This window comes from Pyrus communis, chromosome 12 (genome assembly GCF_041283825.1).
Source record: "Pyrus communis isolate YQ-2024b chromosome 12, ASM4128382v1, whole genome shotgun sequence".
Lineage (NCBI taxonomy): Eukaryota > Viridiplantae > Streptophyta > Magnoliopsida > Rosales > Rosaceae > Pyrus > Pyrus communis.
In genome coordinates, this window is record NC_142576.1 from 10,706,249 (window position 1) to 10,733,290 (window position 27,042).

At 35.3% G+C, this 27,042-nt stretch overlaps 1 protein-coding gene across 1 annotated transcript; it reads left to right on the top strand.

The window, feature by feature from the left end:
* Positions 1-21,419: 21,419 nt before the first annotated feature.
* On the top strand, positions 21,420-23,015 carry LOC137710013 (uncharacterized). The gene has a single exon (XM_088681866.1). It carries the CDS (start codon positions 21,465-21,467, stop codon positions 22,941-22,943), a length of 1,479 nt encoding a protein of 492 aa, XP_088537992.1. The 5' UTR covers positions 21,420-21,464; the 3' UTR covers positions 22,944-23,015.
* The last annotated feature ends 4,027 nt before the right edge of the window (positions 23,016-27,042 follow it).

Below are 27,042 nucleotides of genomic sequence, written 5' to 3' on the forward strand. Positions count from 1 at the left end.
CAATGGAATGAGGATACTCTCCAGATCCTTTTTGTGAGGATTTCGGGGATCCTTCAGTCACGTCCGTTCATCGTACATAAAAAATCATTGTAAATTTTTTTATTTAAAATTGAATATAAACAGTACTTATTGAAAACTAGCTGCACGATGTACAATGAACAGACGTAATTGGAGAATCCCTAGAATCCTCACAAAGAGAATCCGAAAAAGATCCTCATTCTTCCCAATGGTCAACAATCATTGTGACTCTCTATTTAGCCGAAATAATTAGTAATTCAAATGAAGCAATACGTCCTAATATAAATTTGGAGAATAAATAGAGAATTTGGTTATAAGTAGCTAGTGACAATGCATAAGCACAGTAGCATGGGATGAAGCAATGCGTATCAGAACGTAAGTGATTTTAGAACTGAAGTCCAGTTTACAAAACTTCTTATCATCAAAACATAATTGAGTAAAAGCATTCTCATGTCCTTTTTAATAAGGAAAACTAATAAAAAGTTAAAAAACTTTAGTTTTAATGAAAAATGACAAATAAAGGTGTAGTGAATAGTAGCAGAGAAAAATAAAAATGTGGTTTTTCGTTAAAAATGAACAGTACGATGATTGTTTCGTTAAAACTTCATTTTTAATATTCAAGTGATTTTAATCTGCTTAAATTTAGACTAAAGAGCGGAAGGGGGATACAAACTCGAGTTCATAATGAGGTGCACATATACTTTAACCAATGCAGCTACACTCAAATCTTTTAAGCATCTAATAGTTAAATATAAATTTTGTATCCATACTTTTATACCTTTCGTGATTTTTATCATCTTTAATGAAAAGTATAAGATTATTAAATATATGCATGTATTATAACATAAGTGAATTTAGATATCTTTCCAACTCATAAAACCACGACTAACATCGACAGCATCAACGATTCATTGCTTCACAAAAATCCTAGTGGAGAAAAACAATCTTGGGACCAAAGAGATTCAAATAAACTTAAACTAAAATTCCAATCCAATTTGTTAAAAAAAAAGGATTCCAATCCTAAAACCTTATAAAAATCATATGGAGAAATAAAAATTAGGAACAAAATTGGTTGGATGAACTGATTACAAAACCTAATGGGCGTTATCAGTCTTTAGACTAATTGATGGTTTTGTCATGGTATTTTACCTTTTTGAAGGTCGGGAAGACTCACAAAGGTATTTCAGCCTTCTCTGGTTACCATCGTGCAATTCACTAAAATCGAACTCAGAATGTGCCGTGTAAAATATGAGCATGAAATTTCTCTCCAACCACTGTAGAAGAGGAGAGTGTTAGGCCAAAAACCAACTAGTTTGATCCATCCAGCATTACATATAATCACGTGCCATCGTCCAGTGCCTTTGATTTCTACTGTAGAAGAGGAGAGTGTTAAGCCTAGTCACGTGACCCGTCTGGGCCATGCATGGTTTGCAAATCTACCAACTCCTCTTTTGATTAATTGTCAACATCTCAATGACTTAATTAATCTCTTTATTCAGATAGAGCATGTTCACTTACATTTTTTGAAATGACAATGATATGAGATAATACATTAATGATATGTGAAGTATTTTTGAACATTAGTCATTGCAAAAGATTAAAATTTAAAAAAAAAAATTGGTGCTAGATTACATATTCAATTGAATCCTTTAAAGTGTACTTTTATAAAAAAATTATATTCAAATTTTGTTATTTAATGTGTATTTTTATTTAATCTCTCCACATTAAATTTTAATTTTATTAATATGCACATATTTAGTTCTTTAATTATAAATGAACATAAATGAGAAAATATTAAAAGAAATTTGTGATACAAAAATATATAAATACATAAGTGTACAGAAATGACTGTGCCGAAATATATAAAATTGACTTTTTTGTACCGAAATATTTGTACCTACATGATTGTACCGAAATATATTATAATGAACCTAAATGTATATACCGAAATGTATTATATTAAATTAATGTACCTAAATGTCAATACTGAAATATATGTGCCAAAATGTACATACTGAAATGTATGTACCGAAATATAGTATATTGAATTAATGTACCTAAAAGTCAATACTCAAATGAGAGGTATTAGGTTCGAATCTCGTGGATGACGAATTTAATACCAAATTAAGTTGTCTATTGTGTAACTTAACCGACCCATTGCTTTGAAAAAAATAACGGTTGATGGCTTTTTCCTAAAAGAACAAAATTTCGATTAAAAAAATGAAAAAGACGTAGAAAATGAAAGACTCATAATGATCTTCCAAGCTGGCAGTTTGGTTGAATCAGTAGGCACACACTACATATTTCATGGGAATGGAAGTGAAAAATCCAGGAAAACGATAACCACATATCAAATCACAGCCGTCGCATACTTTGATTCTAGTGAGAGAGAGAACCTCCATATTTGTATATGGTATGAAGCATGCTTTCGTTTGTGTTTGTGTTTGTGTTTGGTTTATGGTTTTGGTAGGTGGAACGTATGGCGTCGGATCCAACTTATTCCATTACTATTTTGGATCATGAGAACAGTAAGTGTTACATTGATGTGGTAGCTCAAAAACTTAAACGTCTAACAGTTAAGGTCCAGCTAAGATCTCAGTGTAATTCAGATTATAAGATAAACTTGCATATATACTTCATAAAACTTAAAATTCTTCACGGATGCCCGAGGTTTGCGACGGTAAATATGTTGAGAATGAATTTCATATTGATGGAAGGAAGGACCTTGCATGGAGTTATAAGTAAGTTGAACTGCTCTTTATATTATTATTTAGTTTTATGGTGAAACCTCAACTTCCTTTAAGACGTACGAATAACTGTCTTGTCATGCTGAGAGTAGAAACTCACGCCAGTAAAAGGACTTTGCATGTTCTTATAAATAGTTGGGTTACTCCCCACCAATTGGTTTTATGATGAAACATTAACTTCATTCCTGGTATTAGAGCATGGTGCCTCGTATGTGAAACCCAATGCCACACGTGCTCCACGTCACTTGATTTGTGTTGTTCCTGTGTTAAGCTCAAAAATTCGCTACACATAAGCTACTCTCCATATTATTAATTAATTTTATGGTAAAATTTCAACAATCTTCATTTGCAAAATTAGAATGTATTGTACGTTTTAAACTCTACCAATTTTCTTTGTGAGGAGAATTGATTTAAACTTACCTTGTATCGTTTGGGCGATAATTAAGGCGAGTATATTATTAAATCACAATTGTCTACAACTTTGATTTGATCACGTCTATGTGACATATTGAGTTTATCAAAGCTGAATTTCCTTTCGTAAACAAGAAGGTTACTACTACTCATGAATTGACCGCTGGATAGCCTATGGCCTACAAATAAGTTTTTATTTTTTATTTTTAATTTTTAATTTTTTTTTAATATAGGCCCACAAATAAGTTATAAAGTTCAATTTAACTTGCATGATTCATTGTTCTTGTTCAAATAAAAAAAAAAGAAAAAAAAAAAAAGAAAGGTGTATCATTGTTGTATATTCATAGGGAAAGCTCCAAACGCATAACAGTGAAGAGCGCTCAATACAGATGATACAAAATGAGCACGAAAGATTAGGGCTCTGTCTGCCTCCCTCTACTTAAATTTCATATCTCGGTGATCTTAAATTTCATATCTTGGTGATGTTCTATTACTTATGTTTGGTCTTGAAAGGAAAAAAGAAAGCAGCTAGCTGCATAGGTGCCACCGGTTCCCTTCCAATATTCTTATTTATTTATAAACATGGATTCATAGGGATTGAGGATAAAAGAATAGATTGCTAAGTGAAAATTAAGAGAAGAGTAATGTTAGGAAGACCAAAATTTTAAATTAAATTTTATAAACTAAATGATGTGGTTGTAGATGATTAGATTATCAAGTGTTGATTAACTTGCTTATTTCCTATTAATGGCACATTATTTGATCTACAAATATAATTTAAAAGTTTGGTCTCCCTTGCATTATTCTTAAGAGAATAGATTATTAAATGATAATCAAACTTGTGGGTACCAAAGAATCTCAAGCAAACCAAACCAGAAAATGCTTGTGTTCTCCTATGAGGAACTTGCTTGTCCCCCATTTTATAATTAATGTGTCTTCATCGTACAAACATTATAATCGAAACCGTTTATTCTCTTTGTTATTATCTAAAAATCATATTGCAAAAAAGTCATTCAATTTAGAGATCGTTGATTCATCTATGCATGTCAAACAAATTGACGGTTTTGATAACAAGTAGCATCTTTATGATGAACCGTTCATTTGTTTGATGCATATTAATGTCTAAATGATCTTCAAATTAAATGATATTTTAAATTATAAAGTACAATTCAAAATCGGAACCCTTCATGCTTACACAATTTTTATAATTCAACCTTTATAAAAAAAAAAAAGGAAACTAATTTTGCTTTTTGACAAGCTCACACTAATTTAAGTGACATACAAACACTATAGATTTATAGTTGAGTTTTTTTTTTCCTAATTTTAATCTTGGAGTGATTATTTATAATTATATACTCCATGAGATTGGTGTTACTAATTATCCAAAAAAATCCAATCATTAACAGATAATATGTCATCTGTTGCAGTGTTAAATTCATTAAGGGTGTGATTGTGTAAATTCCAGTAGGAATCTATAGTATCTATTAGGTATTTTTCTAGTTGTCATTGTGTTCCTTGGAGAGTAAGATTTCATCTCCCTTTATTACAATAAATAAAAGCACAATAAGGTTAGAAATAATCACCACATAATCACCAAATTCTTATTTAACTGAGATTTTTGTCATTTTTTCTTTATTTAACAGAGATTTTTCACGGAATAATCAAAATGATTAATGATGGACAAACTGAAGGAGAATTTTATCAATTGTAAATAAATAGGGACTAAAGTGAGGATTATGCCAATAACAGGGACAATTTTGGTTAAAAAGTATTTTCAATGCATTTAAGTATCACAATACACGATTGATCTGTTTAGTATTTGTAATTAACATAAATATTGGTAATATATTGTAACTATTTATTTATTTATTTTTTAAAAAGAATGATAACTGGTGACAAATCACAGTTATAATATTATCTTTCGTTCTTTTATACAAATAAAACACATGGAAAGGCTAGGTATTTTTACTGCCCAATGATACAGTTATTGCTGCTGGAGGAATGTTTGAATGCATGGTGTTGCGTTGTTATGGGTCGCTAAGACTTGGATGAAATTTTGGGTCAATCGGTTTAAACCTTAAGTATATGGAGCACAAGTCAAAAAGCCTGTAGGAGGTCAGCTTTTTTCTTTGCATAAATATTGCATCGCCGCCGCAGTTTTGTAATATCTTTCTTGTTTCACATCCACTTACGTAGGTGTAAAGGGAAAATGAGTGGGGGTTGGTGGGTGAGCATGCAGTAAGGCTTAGTTAGCTGAAGAAACCACACCTTAATTAAGTCAACTACCCTCAAAGACACCGACTGACCTAACCATGATTAGGCATATCAATTTCACCAAAACAATTTCCGAGTCACTAAAAGTACACTCCATGGAGATCACATGTATAAATTTTAAGGAAAACTAATGAAAATGATTTGAAAATTTTGAGTTTTAACAATAAAGACAAAATAAAGGGCAAAGTGAATAGTACCAAGTTTGACTTTTTAGTGTAAAAATGTGGTTTTTTGTTAAAGTGAACAATACCGTATGCTTTTCGTTAAAACTCCCTAAATTTTATGTAATTTGTGATAAGTAATTAGTTGTAAATGTGTTATAACCTAATGTTTAGTCAAGATACGTTTGATAATCATTTTCTTTTCAATTTTTCTTGGGGCATTTGATCCAAGTATAAAGAATTTAGCTACTCACATTAAGTCCAGTTTCATCTGATTTGTTATTATGCTCGTTTTGACCCATAGAGTAAAAGTGAAAATAAATCTAAATTCCTTTGAATTCTAAAATTTGAAGTTTTAAATGTCTTGAACTACCCTGTAACATCCCACATCGCCTAAGGAAATGGATCCTGTAAGCATTATATGTATATTCCCATCTCTACCTAGCACGAGGCCTTTTGGGAGCTCATTGGCTTTGGGTTCCATAATTGTCACATCCTGGCCTGGACCCCCACCACATCCTGGGCTTGACTCCACGGTAGCATGATATTGTTCGGTTTGGGCCCCAAGCACGCCCTCACGGTTTTGTTTCTGAGAACTTACACGAGAACTTCCCAGTGGGTCACCCATCATGGGATTGCTCTCGCACGAACTCACTTAACTTTGGAGTTCCTACGGAATCCGAAGCCAATGAGCTCCCAAAAAGCCTCGTGCTAGGTAGAGATGAGAATATACATATAAGACTTACAAGATCCATTATCCTAGGCGATGTAGGATGTTACAATCCACCCTCCTTAGGGGCCTGACGTCCTCGTCGACACACTTCCGACCAGGGATTGGCTCTGACACCAAATTGTCACATTCTAGCCCAGGCCCCCACCACATCCTGGGCTTGACTGTGGACTCCACCGTAGCACGATATTGTCCGCTTTGGGTCCCGACCACACCCTCTCGGTTTTGTTTCTGGGAACTCACACGAGAACTTCCCAGTGGGTCACTCATCATGGGATTGCTCTCGCGCGAACTCACTTAACTTCGCAGTTGCTACGGAACCTGAAGCCAATGAGCTCCTAAAAGGCCTTGTGCTAGGTAGAGATGGGAATATACATATAAGGCTTACATGATCCATTCCCTTGGACGATATGAGATGTTACAATCCACTTTCAAATCAAAAAACATTTTTAAAAACTCATATACAACAAATATTATAAGTTCATAAAGATAAACCAAAACATTGTGAGAGGTGGATAAAAAAAAAAGTTGTGATGTTGATAATATTAATTAATTTGTAATAGAGGTAGATTATAAAGAACAAAAAACATGCGGGGTAAACTATGAACAAAAACTTATGGTATAGTTAGATAGGAAAAAGTATTGTTTACCTCTAGATACATTGTATTTCTTTACACCTACTCTATAGGAAGACAAATACTTCACACTTACAAAACAGATATCTACTTGCTATATACCCAAATTATTTTCTGTCTCTACCTATTTTAACATTCATCTACGTAATACATAGGTATATAAACAAAGTAAGTAAGGTGTATTCGCAATAACGTTTTTACTTATAAAAGGAAAAGTTCATATAAACAAACAAAAAACTGAGGAAGACATTAACCGTGACTCAGTGAGAGCCTACAATTATATTTACACATGAACATCCACCATTAGTAGAAAAAACTATTTGCGTGACCAAACTTTATGCGACGAAAGCAAACTTCTCACGCAAAACAGGTTAGCGTGACAAATAAACAATTTCGTCGGAAATAATTTAATGGGACAAACAAATTGAGCGACGTAATATTTCGTCACGTAAAACGATTTTGTGCGGTAAAAAAAAAAAACCCCTTTATTGCACAAAGGTTTGCAAAAAAACGCGCGAATGCTTGTATTTTGGCGCCAAAATCCGTTATGGTGTGTGTCACTTTACACGACAAATATTTCGTCGCGTAAAGGTTCACACATTTACTAGACTGCCAATTGTTTAGTCAAAATGTTGAATGCAGTATTTACTCCACGATTTTGCGCGACGAAGGTTTCGTTGTGCAAAGAAGCCATAATTCCTTTAAATTGACAGTTTCGCTCAATCTCAACACAATTCAATCCGAAAACTCTTTACTTTCACCGAATAATTATTCCAATTTTTGTTTGTTTTTTTGTACGCGATGATAGACTCTGGTGGTCATTCATCAAAGAGAGTTCAAGGCGAAGGTTCTGAGAAAGGTAATGCGCACTAAATTTTGTTGGTTGTGTAAATTAATTAAATATTTAAGTAGACTAATATAAAATTTTATTTTGTTGGTAGATAAGAGAAAGAAGAGAGTGTCCACATGTTTTCAATACACTTATTCTGCTAAGAACCGTTACCGAATCACTTACGTAGAATTAGTAGGATATGAGAAGCGGGATATGGTTAACAAGTTTAGGGCTGACGTCAGGGTATTGGTGTGTGAAAGATGCAGAGTGAATTGGGAGTCTTGGAGAGACGTCCCTGAGGACATAAAGACGGTAATGATCGATGCATTAGCAGTACGTGTAAATTATTAATTAGTTAAATAATAATTTAGTTATTTAGATAAAATATAATAGTGATATGTATAATTTATTTATTTTGCATATCAGCCTGATTGGGACATTGACAAAAGTGATGCAAATCTGATGAAGTGCATCGACGTTGTGTTTAAGTATCGTTTCCGGGAGTTGAATTTTGATGTTGAACGTGACGCAGAGTGACACAGAGTGGCTGGACCAGTGGATGATTAGAATAGTTTTGATTATTAGTCTATTTATGGTTTATTAAATAATGACACTGAATTATTATTAATTAGGAAGAATAAATTTATATGGACTGCATTTATTTTGTTTTGTCTCGAGAAAAATTTCTAAAATACTATAATATTGACATTAGTATTTTGAGAAACGGTTTTCGAGACGGAATAAAATAGATATTTTCAATCGTTGCGCAAAAACAATGTAAAACGGTCGGTTAGCGTTTAAGTCGTCGTATTTACTACGTATTTACCGCTTAATAACGCGACGAAGGTTTAGTCGTGCAAAACCTTGTGGAACGAAACTTTGTCACTCAAAGCCATGGTCAGTGGCATGGAAGTCGTGTCATTTATTGCGTATTTATTTCATACTTTGCGCGACGAACAGTTCGTCGCGTAAAGTGTTACGTGTTCTTTATAAGCGTAGATTGTGTTATAGTTTTTTTCACATTATTTTGTAACATGATGACAGATAGTAAGGACAGTAGAAGAGTGGTGGTTCGGGCTCGAATGGAGTAAAGAAACCGGTAGCAGATCATGCCCCCTGGGCCCGGGATATGACGCAATATGTGGAGTTTGCTCATGCGATTGGTGTAGCAATGCGGAACAGTTGTCCTACTGCTGAGTGGCGTCATTGAAAATATGTGCCTGAGGATGTGAAGAAGGCGGTGATGGATCAATTATTCGTAAGTGTGACAAATGTTGAAAATAATTAATTTTGTGAAATTGTTTGTTATATGTTGTAATTAATTATTTGCATATGTGTGTAACAGTATAACTATACTCTTGATGATACCAATGAAAAGTTGATGAAGTTGATGGAGGAGGCGTTGAAGAGGGGTTACAAGTAGTGGCGTTATGACGTGGAGCGGAATGGAGGACTAGCAGAGCAGTAGTTTTAATTTATGTTTTTGAGGACAATATTTAATTTTAAGGTTTTCTTATAGGTTATGTATTTGGACTTAATTAGGCTTTAATTCATGTTTTGTTGTTTAAATAATTGAATGGGTTAATTTAATTTATTTAAGTTTTGAATTATTTTTAGAATAAATATTATAATTGAATATTTGTTTGTAATTATGAAGTTTATGTAAATATAGATACTAAAGATCTATGTTTACGTAAGCTTCATAATTACAATCAATTACGTATTCGTTTTTTGCTATAAATTTTGGGCCACAAAATCTAAGTCGCATAGAATTTATGCAACGATCTCTCATAAACACGCTTGTGCGACATACATTTTGTCGCACAAAGGGTGTAAAAAAGCAGTTAAGTTTACCGTCATATTTCAAATTTATATGTTTTGCGCGACAAATGGTTCGTTGCTTAAGGTGGTAAAAAAAGGGGTATATTTGGCACCATATTTCAAACCTATATGTTTTGCACAACGACTTGTTCGTTGTGCAAATTCTTCATCTTTATTATCAGATTCCTCAGGTGCAGAGGCAAAAACTGCAAATTTTACAGCTGCTACCTTTGACATCCTTCTTCACTGCTGTATTCAGTAAGTATTTCCGTTATATATTTCAAAATTTTGTTGTGAATTCAAACTAATGCCATTAAATTTGTTGTGCATAGGGTTGGTGTGCACGATTATCGCTTGGTGAACGACAAAAATAGAGGTATATTGTTTGGTTTTTTAATTAGGAGTTATTTGAATTTACAACAAATTAGATGTGAATTGTTAATGAGGGTTGTTAATTAGTTAATTAATTAGAGGTGTATTGTTTGTATTTGGTTTTTGGATGAAAACTAACTCCATACTTGTATTTTCAATAAAAACTTAGTCTCCCGTTCGAGGATTAGTTAGATTTCACTCATGGATGCGAAAGCATGACTACGGTCTAGATGATTCTTGAATTGTTCCATTATTTGGAAAGTTTGGGAATGCCCAGTTATGGGGCGTAGTTTACGGTTAAAGGATTAGGTTTCGATTGTGGGAAATTCGGTCACATCTCTCTACGTTCTTCGAGTGCCGAATATGTATTTTGATATCTACGCCGGCCACTTGAAAAACTGTAAGGAGATGCTGTCGGAATTTTACCATGTCGAAATCTAATATGATTGAGCAGTAAATTGAGTCATATAACTGTGCATTCTTGAATGGGATTAAGGCCTTAACCGGAGGCATAAGGTAACAATATCTCGTTGGAGTTAGGTATTGATTGCAATTTTATTGTGCTTGTAGAAATTATGGATAGACAGTGGATACATAATCTGAACAAATGTGCACCCGAGTACTTGGATGGAATAAATGAGTTTATTGAGTTTGCATCTAGACACAACATGGGAAACTAGAATCCAGTGTCTGTGTAGGAGGTGTAACAACTCCTTAAAGGAGACTTTTGAAAATGTTAGATTCCACTTACTAAGAAATGGGATGAAAGACACATGTACGACTTGGAATCACCATGGGGAACAATTAGACTATGCTTCGTCGTCAAACGTGACACAAATGGAAAATGTTGAACCTAATGTGGATCCTAATGAATAGGTTATGAATATTATAAATGGCAATTTTCCATTTCCCTTGATTAATACGAATGAGTGAGGGGATGATGGTGTGTCTGAATCGATGGACAGTGAAGCTTTCGAATAATATGAAAAACTATTAAAAAGTACAAACCAAGAATTATATTCGGCATGCGAAGACTATTCGGTGCTTACAGCCATTGTGGAGTTGATGCATGGCAAAATAAAGTATCGAATTTACAACCAGTGCTTGGATTATTTTTTGGGGGTTATCAAGAGAATGTTGCCAAAGGACAATAGTTTGCTGAAAGTTCATAAACGTGCGCAAAAGGTGTTAAATGGTCTGGGATTGGGTTATGAAAAAATTCAAGCTTGCAAAAATAATTGTATATTGTTTTATAAGGAGAATAAAATGTTAGACAATTGCCTAGTATGTAACGAGTTGAGGTTTAAAATGACATCGCAGAATAGACTGACGAAGATTCCACAAAAAGTTATGCTTTATTTACCACTAAAGTCGAGGTTGCAACGATTGTATATATTGACGCATACTGCAAGTGACATGAGATGGCATAAGGAAAGTCGGGTGGATGATGACGTGATGAGGCATCCTACAAATGGAGAGGCATGGAAATATTTTGATCATATGTACCTCAGTTTTGTAGTTGAGGCTCGTAACGTTAGGTTGAGACTTGCTACTAACGGATTCAATCCTTTTGGGGTTCTAAACCAATACCACATCACTTGTCCGATATTTGTTTTTCCTTATAATTTTCTGCCTTGGAAATGGATGAAGAAAGAATATATGATGAAGACTCTTTTGATCACTGAGGATCCCGGTAAGTCTATTGATGTTTATTTGTGGCCGTTGGTTGATGAACTAAAAGATTTATGGGATAATGGTGTCCGCACATATGATAAGTCTACTGGGAAGATGTTCACAATATGGGCAGTAAACGATTTTTCGGCTTATGCCATGGTTTCCATGGAAAGCACTAAAGGTTACTTTGCATGTCTAGTTTGTAAAGATGATGTCACATTTGGTTGGCATGCCGGAAAAGTTTGCTATCTTGGTCATCAGAGATGGCTACCATGGGACCACAAGTGGCATGAGAAGGACAAAGAGTTCGACGGCAAAATAGAGCCTCAACTTAAACTTAGAGAGTGGTCCGGTGACCAAAGTTTAGAATAGCTTAACCGTTTGAATTTCGATCCTTTCGGGAAAATTGTAACTAAGCCCCGACCAACAACCCATCTGAATTAGACCCACAAGCCTGTTTTTTTAGCTTCCATACTAGTCTAAGCTAAAACTGAGACATAACCTTTATGTTATCCATGTTTATAAAATTGTGTTTGACACATTGGTGGGCACAATTCTAGATATTAAGGGCAAGACGAAAGACACTATCAAAGCTTGTCTCAATCTGGAGCGAAACGGAATATGACCCCGTTAATGGATGAATAAGGACGACAACACAACAAAAAGGTTCCTTGTATTTTTTTCACTTTAACCAAAAGACAAAAGAAGTTTTGAAGTTTCTATCTTTAGTCAAGTTTCTAGATGGGTATGCTTCAAATATTGGCCGTTGTGTGAACGTTGACGGCGGAACACTTTCAGGGTTAAAGAGTCATGATTGCCATGTCATTCTACAACACCTACTTTTGGTTAGTATTCGGCACCTATTGCGTGATGATGTCGTGAAGCCAATCATATTGTTGTCCATATTTTTTTCCTAATTAACCACAAGGTTGTTGGAAAAATTAGACATTAATCAGTTGTGCCACGACATTGTCCAAGTCCTCTGCAAGTTGGAACAAATATTTCCTCCAACTTTCTTCACAAGTATGATCCACGTTATGGTTCACTTGCCGGAAGAGGCATTGCTTGCTGGACCAGTTAACTATCGATGGATGTACCCAATAGAAAGGTATAAACTCGTTATTCAAATGTTTATTTGTCGTCATACAACATTTTTATCTAATTTATTTGGTAACAGTGTTTGTATTTTTCTAGGCTTCTCGGCGACCTAAAAAAATGTATATGAAATAGGGCCAAGCCCAAAGGATCCATTATAGAGGCTTGGGTGGTACAAGTCCCTTACATTTTGTGGAATGTATGTTAAAGATGTTTAGATGACTCTTAATCATACTTAGCGCAATAATGACGGGGGTGTGCGAAAAGAGAACTTTTCTGTTTTTGCCCAAGTTGCACGACCTTTTGGCAAGCCTGTTTGAGGGGAGGCATTTACCAAAAAAGACATGGAGGCTGTGCATTAGTACATACTAAACAATTATGACGAGACAATGATTTACCTGGATGGGCATGAACAAATGATGAAGCGGGATTATCCTTCACATCTATATGCGAAAAGGCACAATGAATTCTTTTCTAGGTGGTTTCTTGAATATGTAGGTTTTTTGCATTTGTATTAACATGTTGTATTAATTTCATCAATATATTCGAAGTGGCTAAAACAAGTTGTGATTTTTGGCTACCGTGTTAGGTAAATCAGTTAAATGCATCCAATTCACCCGCTTACACTGAAGAGTTATATAACTTGGCATTCGATCTTATTCGGGTAGAATTGTACTCCGATTACCATGTTAATGGCGTCAAGTTTTTGGGGGCTAAGCGTGATGACAAGTTGTGTACGCAAAATAGCGGTGTCCATGTCCTTGGTGGTGGGGAAAGTACAGACATTGAGTTTTATGGCAAACTATCTAGTGTCGTACAAGTGCTGTACAAAGACTGTTACCAAGTTATCGTTTTTAAATGCCGATGGTTTGATACAAACCCACATAGGTAGGGAAGTGTGAAGAGGGATCATGGCTTCCTCTCAGTCAACACTACCATAACTTGGTACGATGACGACCCTTACAATTTGGCAAGTGTGGGAAAATAGGTTTTTTTATGTAGATGACCTTAAGGTCCGAAGGGGTTGGAAAGTTTTCAAAGGATTGAGCATAGGAATGTGTATGCTATACCAAACCAAGATCCTAGTTACGATGGGGATGACATCAACGTCGCGGACCAAAGTCTTGAGTTTTCGATTGAAATTAGTGGGAAAACAGTACGGGATAATAATCTTGTCCAAGAACCATTTCAGATACCAGGCATTGCTGATATCGAAATACTGTTTGACTCAATTTCAATTGACCTCAGTGATCTTCCCCGATACGATCAACCATAGGATGCGAACGACGACGGTGATGTACTTATCGACGAGGAGGAATGGGACACTGAAGATGATGATACCGACGATAGTGAAACTTATTATAGTTCGGACGAGGATTAATTAATATAATTTTGAATTGTTTTGTAAATTAAATGCAATTTTATTTATCATAAAATAATTTTAGTGAAATATATGTAAATTTATGTCGGGTTTACGAAAAAAATTCCTTTTTTAAAAAAAAAAAAAAAATTTACACGCTTGCACGACGAAATATATAAATTCGTCGCGTAATTTTTTTAATATTACACAGGGACACCATGTTGAGTCCTATAAATTCAATTTTTTAGGAAAAATTTTGAATTTTAAAAAATTATTACACATTCTTACGCGATGAATACCAAGAAATCATCGCGCGAAGCCTATTTGCTCAACAAATTTTCATGTTTTGTCGCTCAATTTCTAATATTTAGCGCGCCGTTAAATTTTGTCTTGAAAATTTTAAATTTCCACAAAAATTCAAAAAACGTGTGATGACTTTAGGGTTTGTGCGAAAAACTGTGTGTCACACAAGGGTGTTCGTTTAAATTTTTTTAGACAACCCTCATCCTTTCCCCTAACTTTCTTCTTTCTCTTTCCCATGCACTCCCTCTCTCTGCCACTCTCTCCCTCTTTTAGTTGCACTTTCCTTCCCTTGCAGCCACCGTCCTCCTCTATCCCACCCACCCTCCCCCTCTCTCACTTGCTATCTCCCTCACTCAGGTATCCTGCTTTTTTTATTTTTTATTTTTTATTTTTTTATATATATTATTTATTTATTTATTTATCTTTTTTAATTTTTTTAATTTCATTTTAATTAACCATTTAGGCTTATGGATTAGGGTTTTCCGATTAGGATTTCGATTTAGGGATTAGGGTTTGCCGATTAGGATTTCAATTTGGGGATTAGGGTTTAGAATATGGGATTAGGGTTCGGCATTAGAGTTTCCTGATTTGGCGAATTTTATAATTTGGCCTTAATTTGTAATTAGGGGTAGGTTTTAATTAGGGGGAATTTAATTAGAGAATGCAATTTGGGGGATTAGGGTTAGGGGTGGGCAAGGATTAGAATAGGGATAGGGAAATTTTCTAATTTAGGGGAATGGTATATAATTAGGGTTAATTTTATAATTAGGGCTCATTTGTAATTAGGGGTAGTTTTTAATAGGGGGAAATTTAATTAGAAAATTAATTTGGGGGATTAGGGTTAGGGGTGGGCACGGATTAGATTAGGGATAGGGAAATTTTCTAATTTAGGGGAATGGTATATAATTAGGGCTCAATTGAAATTAGGGCTAACTTGTAAATAGGGGGAGTTTAATTAGATAATGTAAATCGGGGGATTAGGGTTAGAGGTAGGCATGGATTAGATTAGGGATAGGGAAAATTTCTAATTTAGGGGAATGGTGTATAATTAGGGCTAATTTGTAATTAGGGGTAATTTTTAATGAGGGGAATTTAATTAGAGAATATAATTTGGGGGATTAGGGTTAGGGGTGGGCACGGATTAGATTAGGGATAGGGGAATTTTCTAATTAGAAAACTAGATTTTAATCCCTAAATAAGATGAAGTTTAGAAAAATGTCTTATACAAGATTAAAAATTAATTTTAGTCCCTAGACTCTATTTAATGACAGCATATGTATTCAATGTTTCTTTTTTTATTTATAATTTTATGAAAATATTATAAATTTTAATTCTCATTATTGTAGGCATCTTATATAAGAAAATATTTTCATAGGGTGTAATGGGGTAGTTTTTAATTAGGGGGAATTTAATTAGAGAATATAATTTGGGGGATTAGGGTTAGGGGTAGGCACTGATTAGATTAGGGATAGGGGAATTTTCTAATTTTGGGGAAGTTGTATAATTAACTTATAGTTATATAATTAAAATTACATTTAGTTTGATTTTTCTAAATTCTAGTTATATAGTCAAATTAAGGTTAGGGATGGTTTTAGGTGGCGGGATTAGGTTAGGGTTCTAGGAGATTAGGTTACGGTTGTAGTGGATTAATTTAAATTTGTACATTCATGTTATATATTTTTGTAATTACACATTTAGTTTTTAATTTTTTTGCCTATAATAGTTAAATTAATTTTTTTTTTCTCTTTAAATTTTTTAAATGTCTCGCCTTAGATACCTGAAGGGCTGCAAGTAATGGGTCCCCTGCACCTCCTCCACCACCTTTTACTGCGAGGAGTGCCCCAGCGACAATGGACCCTCCCATGGCTGCGTTAGGAGGACCAGACGTGGCACATATGCTTGCATCACGATGTCTTCGGTGGTGTTTGCCTAGTGCACGTCGTACTCACCGGCATGCCCGGATTCCTGACACGGCATCCGCATTTGCATCCGATGCCACTCGTCCAAGTAAAATAACAAAATCCATTTAATTTAACTAATCCAAATGCAGTTATTTGCTACTTTAACAAAAAAACAGGAGAAGAAAAATCTAAACGTAGCTAAATGACAAGTTAAATATATTTACAAAACTTGATTTTTATCATAAAAAAATGCGTTTTAGATATTTCGTCCCTTAAGAAATTGTTCACAATGTTGCTTGCCTGTGTGTTTTATTGTTTATTATGGTTTGCAGGTTTTGGGAATTTGTATAATGAAGGGGAGGTTCTATCGAAATTTTGGTAAATTTTTAACTTAATGTTTGACGTTTGTTTTGTTGTTTTGCGGCTAAGAAAAACACTCAGGGACCTTGCCAACAATTGACGATGGGGCAGGTCACCTAGGTGACAAACAATCGTATCACGATAGGATATGATGAGAGGCATCGAGCTGCACCTACAGTGGAGCAGCATAGTGCATTGGCCCACGACGTGGGACATGTTGTGGAAATCGTGGCGCAAGATCTCGGCAAAGACGAAGAACCTAGTCCGCAACTGTTTATTGATAAGTTCCTAACTTTGTTTTATTCAATTATATATCAAGTTCATATTTTTATATTATTATTTTTTTTCCTTTTTTCAACTTTGACTTCAATTTTAATTTTGGGTTTTTTTTTTTAAATTTTAATTTAATACTCGGTAAATTGTAGACAAACTACAATTTTGACGACATAAACGAGTCGATGGACATCTACGTGGATAGGTTGTTTTACGAGCGGTATAAGCAGTGGAAGAGCGACCTCCACAAACATTATGAGTTGTGTGATGATCCGGAGGTCACTCTAGAAGAGGGTTGCCCGCTGAAGTTGGAGGATCGGCCAGACAAGTGGGTGTGCCTCTGCGGCCATTTTCAGGACCCCGCATATGTGGTACGTTTTTTTATATGTATTACTTATTTAATTTTAATTGTTTTAAAAATTATTCCTACTTTGGTTTACGCGTTTGTTTCATTATCTTTAAATATTACACTAATAGGTTTATTTTATGTTAACAAAAGAAGGTGAAAGTGAACAAGATCAATCGGGAGAAGAAAACTCTTTTTCACTATTCTAGTTCGAGACCCTTTTCCTATATGATGGAGGTGCGACAACAGGTAATGAGATTTTAATATTTGCACTTCCAATTTCTTACAAATATTCAATTTATTTTCCACAATCTTTATGTTTTTTTGTTGCTTTTATTCCAGGGGGTTCTAAATTCCCCGAGATAGGCATCTTTAAGGACGTTTATGTTCGGCCCTTGGATGAGCTTACCGAGCAGCTGTAGATAAGTACTTCTTTTCAATTTCCTATTTTACGCTTCCAAAAATTAAAAAAATTAATTTAATATTAATTCTTATCAATCCATTTTTGTCTTATTGTCATAGTCGACGATGGTGGAGAAGACCTAGACTGTCCTTCAGGAGTTTGCCTCCCAACTTCCCCCAAGCAGTCTTATCGAGTCCGTGGCTCTACTTGAGGATGTGTGGTTTTAGATCTTGACTGAGACCTTGGATGCGACCCTCGGGCGGAGGTTGGGGAAGTATTGTCAGTGAATGGGGCAGGCTTGTCAGCGTGCTACTGGGGCCTCATCATTATCGCAACCACAAGGCCCCAGCATCACTGAACTGACGCATGAATTGGCCAACCTAAGGAGTAAGCTTGCATTGATCGTTGTGGCCCTCAGCTAGAACGACATTTGTCTCCCACATGTCGTTACAGTCCCCTCCACCTCTGAGCCACATAACTCGTTGACCTCCAAGCCCCGTTCACTAGCCCAACCATCATCCTCCCCAGCTTACTAACTCGTAGCCTGACTTCCAACTCGACTTGCACCACAACTCGTACCCCAACCCGCAGATGACCCCATTTAATGACCAAATAGATTATAGGTTTTTTTTTTGGGAATTATTATTGGCACTCCAAATTACTCATTCTACTTTCCAAACTTTCTATATTTAGAAAGAAAAATACACTTGTGAGGAGTGTAGAATGAGATTTTTGGAGTGCCAATAACACTTAGCTTCTTTTTTCTAAGTTTTAAACTTTTTACTTGTACTTACATTTTTATTTGATATATAAATGTCATTTTCCCTCCATTTATTATAGTTGCAATTTTAATAATAAAAAAAAGAAGTAATTATTATTTAAATAAATCATGTAGCCAGAACCAAAAAAAAAAAATAAATTAAAATTAATTAAAAAAATTGACACCTTGCGACGAACACTTGGTCACATAAAGTTTTTGTGAACTAGTGTCCTATATCAAGTATTCGTCGTGCAAACTTACTGCCCACCAGAACCATTGCCCCATGTACTGTATCTCGTCCAGCTCACTTTGTTGCATTAGGTCATGCACGACAAACTAATTTCATTCCCTTCAATTCTGAGCGACAGCGTCTCTGTCGTCGCGCATTTTCACTCTTATGCGATACAATTTTTGTTCTTGTCGCGCATAGTCAGTTTTCACGACCCTTGCGTGACGATTTCTGCACAACGAACTTTTTGTTTCATTAATACCAGTGCGATTCTATGCCGCTTTACACGACAAATTGCCCTTCGTCACGAAAAGTGTTAAATGTAGTAGTGTGCGGTTACCGTGGCTTCAAAGGCTTTCTTCCTCGCCCTGTGGCTAAATTCTCCAGCATGAATACCCATGGTTATGGCGTTCGAAGACTGGTACTGAAAGGATGATGACGTTAATGATCACGGAATGCAATTATATATAAAAAAAAAAAAAAAAATAAAAAAATAATATATATATATATATATATATATATATATATATATATATATATATATATATATAAGGAAGAAATGTATATGTAAACTAACGAAATAAGTGTAATCTGCTGAATTCACCTCGCAAGAAGTTTCTTGAAAAAATATATGAATAGACGAGAATCATGAGAGTGTGCAATTCGTGGATGAAAAAAGAAGTGATTTTGTGAAGGAGGAGGAAAAAAAAAAAAAGTGGAAGAAGAAGACCACGCATAAGAGATAATACTGCTTGTACGAGAGTTATGAGGAAGGAGAGATACTGTTGGCTGCTGCATTCACAAAATAGACACTTTGACATTCTGTTGACATGCTGTTCTTTGATATTCGAGTTGTTAATTTCCTCCATCTCTCATTCTCGATTCCGGATCCTCTTTGTGAGGATTTCGGGAATCCGTGAATCTTGTCCATTCATCGTTTATCATGTGGTCATAAATTATTTTAAATTTAAAATTGAACGCAAATAGTATTTGACGAAAACTGACCACATAATGTACGATGAATGGATACGATTCACGAATTTTCGGGACCTTCACAAAGAAGATGCGGAGAGGATCCTGTTGGCTCATTCTCAACTCTACATCATCACACGTGCATGAACCGCACTCCAATTCTAGGTCTCAGCAGTTACACACCCATACCCGGCCGGCCTCTAAATTCCCGGATCTTGCCAAGTGACCCTAAGACCTGGAGCCAAGGACGGATCTACAGAGGGTCCTGGGAGGTCCCAGGACCCCTCGGCCATCCTAAAATGTTGCTAGAAATTTTCCGCAGGACCCCTCGTACTCGAACACGAGACCTGTGCAGGCTGTCTGTGTTGCTGCAGCAGCAGGTTGCAACTGTTGCAGGTTGCAACGCAGAAGAAGAAAACAGGGGAGAAGAAGAAAACAGGGGAGAAGAAAGAAAACAGGACATTAAAAAAATTAGTCCAAAACGCAGTGTTTTGGCCCTTTTTTTTTTTTTTTTTTTTGTTAAACCAATGAAATCAACGTTTGAAATTGGTCCACCAAGGCACCAATTACATATTCTTTTTGAAGGGCCATCTTTCCTGTTGTCCCTTTCACTTCCCTTTCCCCGTTCCTTCCACTGCTTTTCCCCCAAATCCCCCCATCTTTCTTATATTCACCCAAAACCCTAAATTTCTAATCCCACCCAATCCAATATTATAATTACATTACTCCAATATTATACCTCCACTTGTTTCAATTCTCCAAGCCACCACTATTTGGTTCCAAATTCAAGTAAGTTTTTTGGTATTTTAATCTAATCTCAATTAAATTATATTAGATATTGGTGGAGATTTTTAGTCTATTATTGATATGATTGTTGATGTGTTTTATGTTTGTATACTCATTTTATAATTGAAATTTAGATGGAATTTTTGTTTATTGGTTGATTGGTATATGTTTTGTGTTTTTGGTTAAATGTGTAGTTTAGAAATAAGAAATATGGAAAGATTTTTCAAGCCAAAGCCAATAGCATCATCTACTTGTTCGGGTAGTTCGAGCTCAAGACAAAATGAGTGTGACATTGATTTTAATAATCTTGAGAGAGACCCGGGAAAAAGAATTCGAATGAATGACTATCCTTCTAATATTCAAGATGAGGTCCGCAGAGCATATTTGCAAATGGGACCTTGTAGGCCTATAAAGTATGAGTTCCCATACACTTTGCATGCAAAGAAAAAACGACGATTTGTTGTTTCGTGGTTTGAAGAATATGATTGGTTGGAGTATAGTATATCTAAAGATGCGGCATTTTGTCTTCATTGCTATCTCTTTAAAATCAACTTTTCACAATTAGGAAGCGATGCCTTCACTGGGGTAGGCTTTAAGAAATGGAAGAATGCAAGAGAATGTTTTGACAAACATGTTGGTCCTATTGGTAGTTTCCACAATAAAGCTAGAGAAGCGGCTAGTTATCTAATGAACCAAAAGACACATATTGAAGCAGTTGTGATCAAACAATCAGAAGAAGAGTGTATGAAATATCGTCTTTGCTTGAATGCATCAATAGATTGCACTAAGTTCTTGTTGCGACAAGGCCTTCCTTTTCGTGGCCGTGATGAAAGTGTCACTTCGAATAATAGGGGGAATTATTTAGAGCTCTTGCAATTCCTTGCAAATCATGATGAGAAAATAAAGGAAGTTGTGTTGGAAAATGCTCCGGGAAATCTCAAGCTAATAGCTCCTTCAATTCATGCTCCGGGAAATCACGTGATATTTCAACAAAGGAGCAAATGGCGGTGATTTTGCGTTATGTGGACAACAAAGGTCAAGTAATTGAAAGGTTCGTGGGAGTCCAACATGTTACCGAAACAACTTCAAGTAAACTAAAGGAGTCCATTGATGAGTTCTTGAAACTACATGACTTGAGCTACTCCAACCTACGAGGTCAAGGTTATGATGGTGCGAGTAATATGAGAGGTGAGTTCAATGGCCTTAAAAAAAAAAATTTGGATGAAGAAAGTTGTGCATTTTATGTTCATTGTTTTGCTCATCAACTACAATTAGCTCTTGTTGCCGTAGCAAAGAAAAACTCCGATGTTGCCGCTTTTTTCACATTGACTAATAGTTTGGTAAATGTTGTTGGATGCTCATGTAAGCGTCGTGATGCACTTAGAGAGAAACAACAAGAAAATCTCTTGAAAGCTATTGAAAATGATTGTCTTGAAACGAGGCAAGGGTTAAATCAAGAAACTAGTCTCAAACGTGCTGGGGATACACGGTGGAATTCACATTATGGTGCTTTGATTAGTTTGATTACAATGTTCTCATCTGTGGTGGATGTGCTTGACATGATTGTTGAAGATTGCTACAATGATAGTGTTGGTGAAGCAAAAAGGTTATTAAAAGATTTACAATCTTTTGAGTTTGTGTTCCTCCTCTTTTTGATGAAATCCATATTAGGAGTTACAAACGATTTGTCACAAGCATTGCAAAAAAAAGATCAAGAGATTGTGAATGCAATGGCTTTAGTCAAGACATGTAAAGAACAACTACGTTGCATGAGGAATGATGAAAATTTTGATCTTTTGGTTGATAAAGTATCATCTTTTTGTGTTGAACATGAAATTGAGGTGCCTAATATGGATGATTTATATGTCATTCAAGGGAAGTCATTGCGTAAGGCTCCAAGAAAGACCAATCATCATCATTACAAAGTGGAGCTCTTTTTCGAGGTCATTGATTTCCAACTTACAGAATTAGATGATCGCTTCGCTGAAGGTAATACCAAATTGCTTATTTGCTTGGCATGCTTGAGTCCGAATGATTCATTTGTAGCTTTTGATAAAGAGAAGCTTGTTCGCCTTGCTCATATGTATCCTAAAGATTTCACGGATCGAGATAGATCGGCACTTCAAGATCAACTTGATATTTACATTCATTTTGTGCGTTCTGATAATGATTTTTCTCAATTGCGGGGAATTAATGAGCTTGCTAAGAAAATGGTGGAGAAAGGGTTGCATCGAACATTTGCATATGTATATTTGCTTGTTCAGTTGGCTTTGGTTTTACCGGTTGCAACTGCTTCAGTGGAGAGGGCATTTTCCGCTATGAATATCATTAAGGGTCCACTTCGCAACAAAATGGGAGATCAATGGTTAAGTGACAGCTTAGTTGTTTACATTGAGAAAGATGTTTTTTCATGTATTGGTAATGAAGCTATCATGGAACATTTTCAGACCATGAAACCTTGTCGTGGACGCTTGAATTAGGATTTTATAGCTTGTAATATTGTTATGCAAATGATTTTTGAATAAAATGTATTATATTTAACTTTTCAATGTTATTTTTGTCTATAAATTTTTTAACCTTTACTATTGGGACCCCCCGAGTTTAAAATCCTGGATCCGCCACTGCCTGGAGCCAATACCTCCAGTCTCCACATGGCCCCGAGATTCCCGTGCATGACTCGGTCTAGAGATGCTGAAACTTAATGCCGAGACCCTAAGGATTGGCGGATCCATACTATAGCAAGGCTGGGAACATGTCCACCCAAGCGTCGAAAATATACCCTATGCCGGATATCGCGCCCTGAGCAGCTGGAGAAGGCATGGTGGTGCGACGGCTACCCATGGCAGCAAACGTCTGCTTGAGCGCAATGAAGAAGAAATCCTTTAACTGTTGTTCCTCAAATTTCTTCTGGTCCTTCAAAATAATTGACAATATCCTTTTGTTTTTATCTAGGTTGCGGATCCGTTTTTCACCTGAAACAGCAATCATTTTTAGCTTCTCTTAAATTTCTCCGCCCCAACTTTCGTTGGCAAACTTGGCAACAAAGATGCTATTTCTCTTATAACAAATCACATAAAATAAATATTAGTAAATATTCTTTCACATAGAAATATTAAAATAGATAAAACTAATGTAATAACAACAAAATACTTATCTTTTGTGGCAAATATATCGATCTACAATCATACTTGACTAGAACAAAATTTTAGGTTGAGCTGTGTAAGTTCATTGTCTGTAAGGGTGGATTTCGCCTCTTGGAGACAGTGTCTTAGCGCAGTAGGTTAGGATGCCGTACTTTCTAGGTTACAAAAACCTGTGATTCTAGTAAATGTACACTCGCAATACTTGGGTCAAGTGAACAGGTCAATTCTTTTCTTAACTGACAGATGAGTGGTGAAAATTATAATAGCATTTGAAAGAATACAAGAGATTAAGTGAGGAGAGGACGGTGAGATTCTTTTCAACTAGGTGGGATTTGTAGGAAAGAAAACATTACTCTCAAGGTTGAAACAATGGAAACTGTATTTTTTATTTTTTATTTTTTTAACAAAAGCTCAATTAGAACATTAGGATATCATAAAATATTGCTTTAGCAATCCCATATGGGCGAACGTAAATGAGATAACGGCTATAAAACTGATTTTCATCTCTTTACTATGCAATAATTAAGGAATAAGCTAATTGAATGGGGAAAACGTTAGACTATATTAATAACCAATTAATGGGTTAATAAAGATGACATCTTCAAAGTGTCTAATAAATATAAACCATAAATTTAATTTGGAATTTCAAATTTTAATTCAAACATTTAGAAGTAAGCATGTAAATATGATACAAGCAAAACCCGTTGATAATAGCTTTTTATAGAAGGAATCTAATAGACATTACCTAACTTACAAGGAGCAAGAAATAGGCAACCATATCATGTGCAAATATATGAAACTAGTGTAGAAGAAGCAACAATTAGATTTAGTACAAGCAATTATATAATATGGAAGATGATGAAAGTGAAATTTAAAGTATTTTGAGAGTATATGTATGGCTTTTTTTTATAATATAAATATTAATTTAGTTGAGCAAAAATTTAATCACATTGTAGACAAACTCATAGAAGATAGTGATAATTTAGACGAGAACAATATTTAGAAAAATATAAGACATGATTTAGGACTACACAAGATCTCCAATGAAGAAATGAAAAAGCTAATTCTAGATATAGGAGTAGAACGTATTTTAGGAGCAAAATAATGTAAGAATTTATTAGAATTAAAAATTGAATGAAATCCAGCAGAAGAAAGTTGAAAATCATGAGTAAATAATAATCCATGATATATTGCCAGAACATACCAACAATTTTTAAGACAACTAGGTGAGCAGTATATGAGCAAAGAGGAGTAGATTACATGGATGAAAACGTCGTAAGACGACCTCAAATAAGTAGGATACCATACTTAAGAGGAATAGAACAAATTAATATAGTAGATAATATAGATCCACAAGACTTGGAAAAAACAATAGAGAGAATGGGAAAAGGTTGTGCACATTCAGCATTAAAGTTAGATTTTAATCTTTCACAAAGTATGTTAGATTCTTTTGAACATACTTGAGATGACTTAGTTTTTTATTATTTTCAAGTATGAAAAGTTTAATGTCCAGAACAACATCAGGTAGGTAAAACAAATATTAATACAGATGATTTTGTTACTTTAATTGAACATAATTGTGGTAGCAAAAATCCGCCGTCTTCAATCTTGACGAATTTATACCTACAAAATAATCAACACATTTGATCAAAGACCAAAGCCTCACGCACCCACAAGGTGAGGGGGGTTTGACGAATGAATCTCCGATGTCTACGTTAGTTCCTCTGAAAAGAGTGAGTGTTTAGGGCATGTATGCATAGCAAAAGCTTATCAAATTCTGGTGAAAAAATAGGGTATTTATAGAGAGGGTGGCCGGCCTTAGGGCTGGATTTTTCGTGAAAATATTCTCAAGATATTGTGCAAATAATATCTTGGGATAATGATGAAAATATCACAGATTAAATGTGAATGAGATTAATGTATTAAAGATGAGATTTCATAATTAATCCTACCTTTAATGCCTTTGACTTTTTTTTGCCACGAGGATGAGAGCTTTAAGTAGTCATAGTTAGCTACTAGAACTTCCAGGGATGTTGAGCTGTGCGAGGGGACGCTTGAGAGATCTACCCATTTAATGAGGGCAATCTTATCTTTCTTGAGTAAAAGGTCCACGTGTTGCCTTGTGAGTTTTGGGAATATTTTTGGGCCCACAATAATATGTTAGATGGTTTAAGTGAATAAGAACAAATAAGAACTATTAAGAAATTAGAACAATTGCAAATTTATGATTTACCGTACGTAGCTAATTACACTTTAGATTTTTTTAGATATTTAAGGTGAACTAATAGAATTAATAATATTAATTTATTAGATACTTATATGACAAAGATAAAACGACCAATAGGTGAATTTTTTTTGGAATGACTAGCAAAAGCATCCAAAAGGAAATTAAATTACAATAGACGTAGAATTCAGCATGTATATTGTCACATCTTGGCCCCGACCCCCACCATTTATCGAGCTTGACTCCACCGTAGCAAGATATTGTGCTCTTTGGGCCCCGACCACGCCCTGACGGTTTTGTTTCTGGGAACTCACACGAGAACTTCTCAGTGGGTCACCCATCATGGGATTGCTCTTGAGTGAACTCGCTTAACTTCGGAGTTCCTACGAAACCCAAAGCCAGTGAGCTCCCAAAAGGCCTCGTGCTAGTAGAGATGGGAATATAAATATAAGGCTTACAGGATCCATTCCCCTAGGCGATGTGAGATGTTACAATTCACCTCTCTTAGGGGCTTGACGTCCTCGTCGGCACACTTCAGGCCAAGGATTGGCTCTGATACCAAATTGTCACATCCCGGCCGGGGCTCCCACCACATCTCGGGTTTGACTCCACTGTAGCACGATATTGTCCGCTTTGGGCCCCTACCATGCCTTGATGGTTTTGTTTCTAGGAACTCACACGAGAACTTCTCAGTGGGTCACCCATCATGGGATTGCTCTCGCGCGAACTCACTTAACTTCGGAGTTCCTACGAAACCTGAAGCCAGTGAGGCTCCAAAAGGCCTCGTGCTAGGTAGAGATGAGAATATACATATAAGGCTTACAAGATCCATTCCCCTGGGCGATGTGGGATGTTACATATATGATATACTTAGACAAAAATATAGTCAAATAGAAGCAAAAGACATTGGGAAACAATTTTATATGAGTTGTAAAAATATAGATTTACCACAATAATATGGTTGTCATTAAAAAAAAAAACATAAGAAAATATATAAGAAGAAATATAAGTCATATATACCTCATAAGCAAAATAAGAATTTCAGTATAGGACCTACTATAACATTTAGAAAATGTAAATATATACCCAAACACTTTAGAAAAAGAAGTGATAGACCTTGAATTAGAGAACATAAAGCACCCAAAGATAAAAGTAAATGTAAGTGTTATTTATGTGGAGAAATATGACAAATTAGACCTAAGTGTCCAAAAT

Bases quoted from the DNA above. Each gene is read 5' to 3' on its own strand.
- LOC137710013 (XM_088681866.1), top strand. From the start codon at position 21,465: ATGGCGGTGATTTTGCGTTATGTGGACAACAAAGGTCAAGTAATTGAA.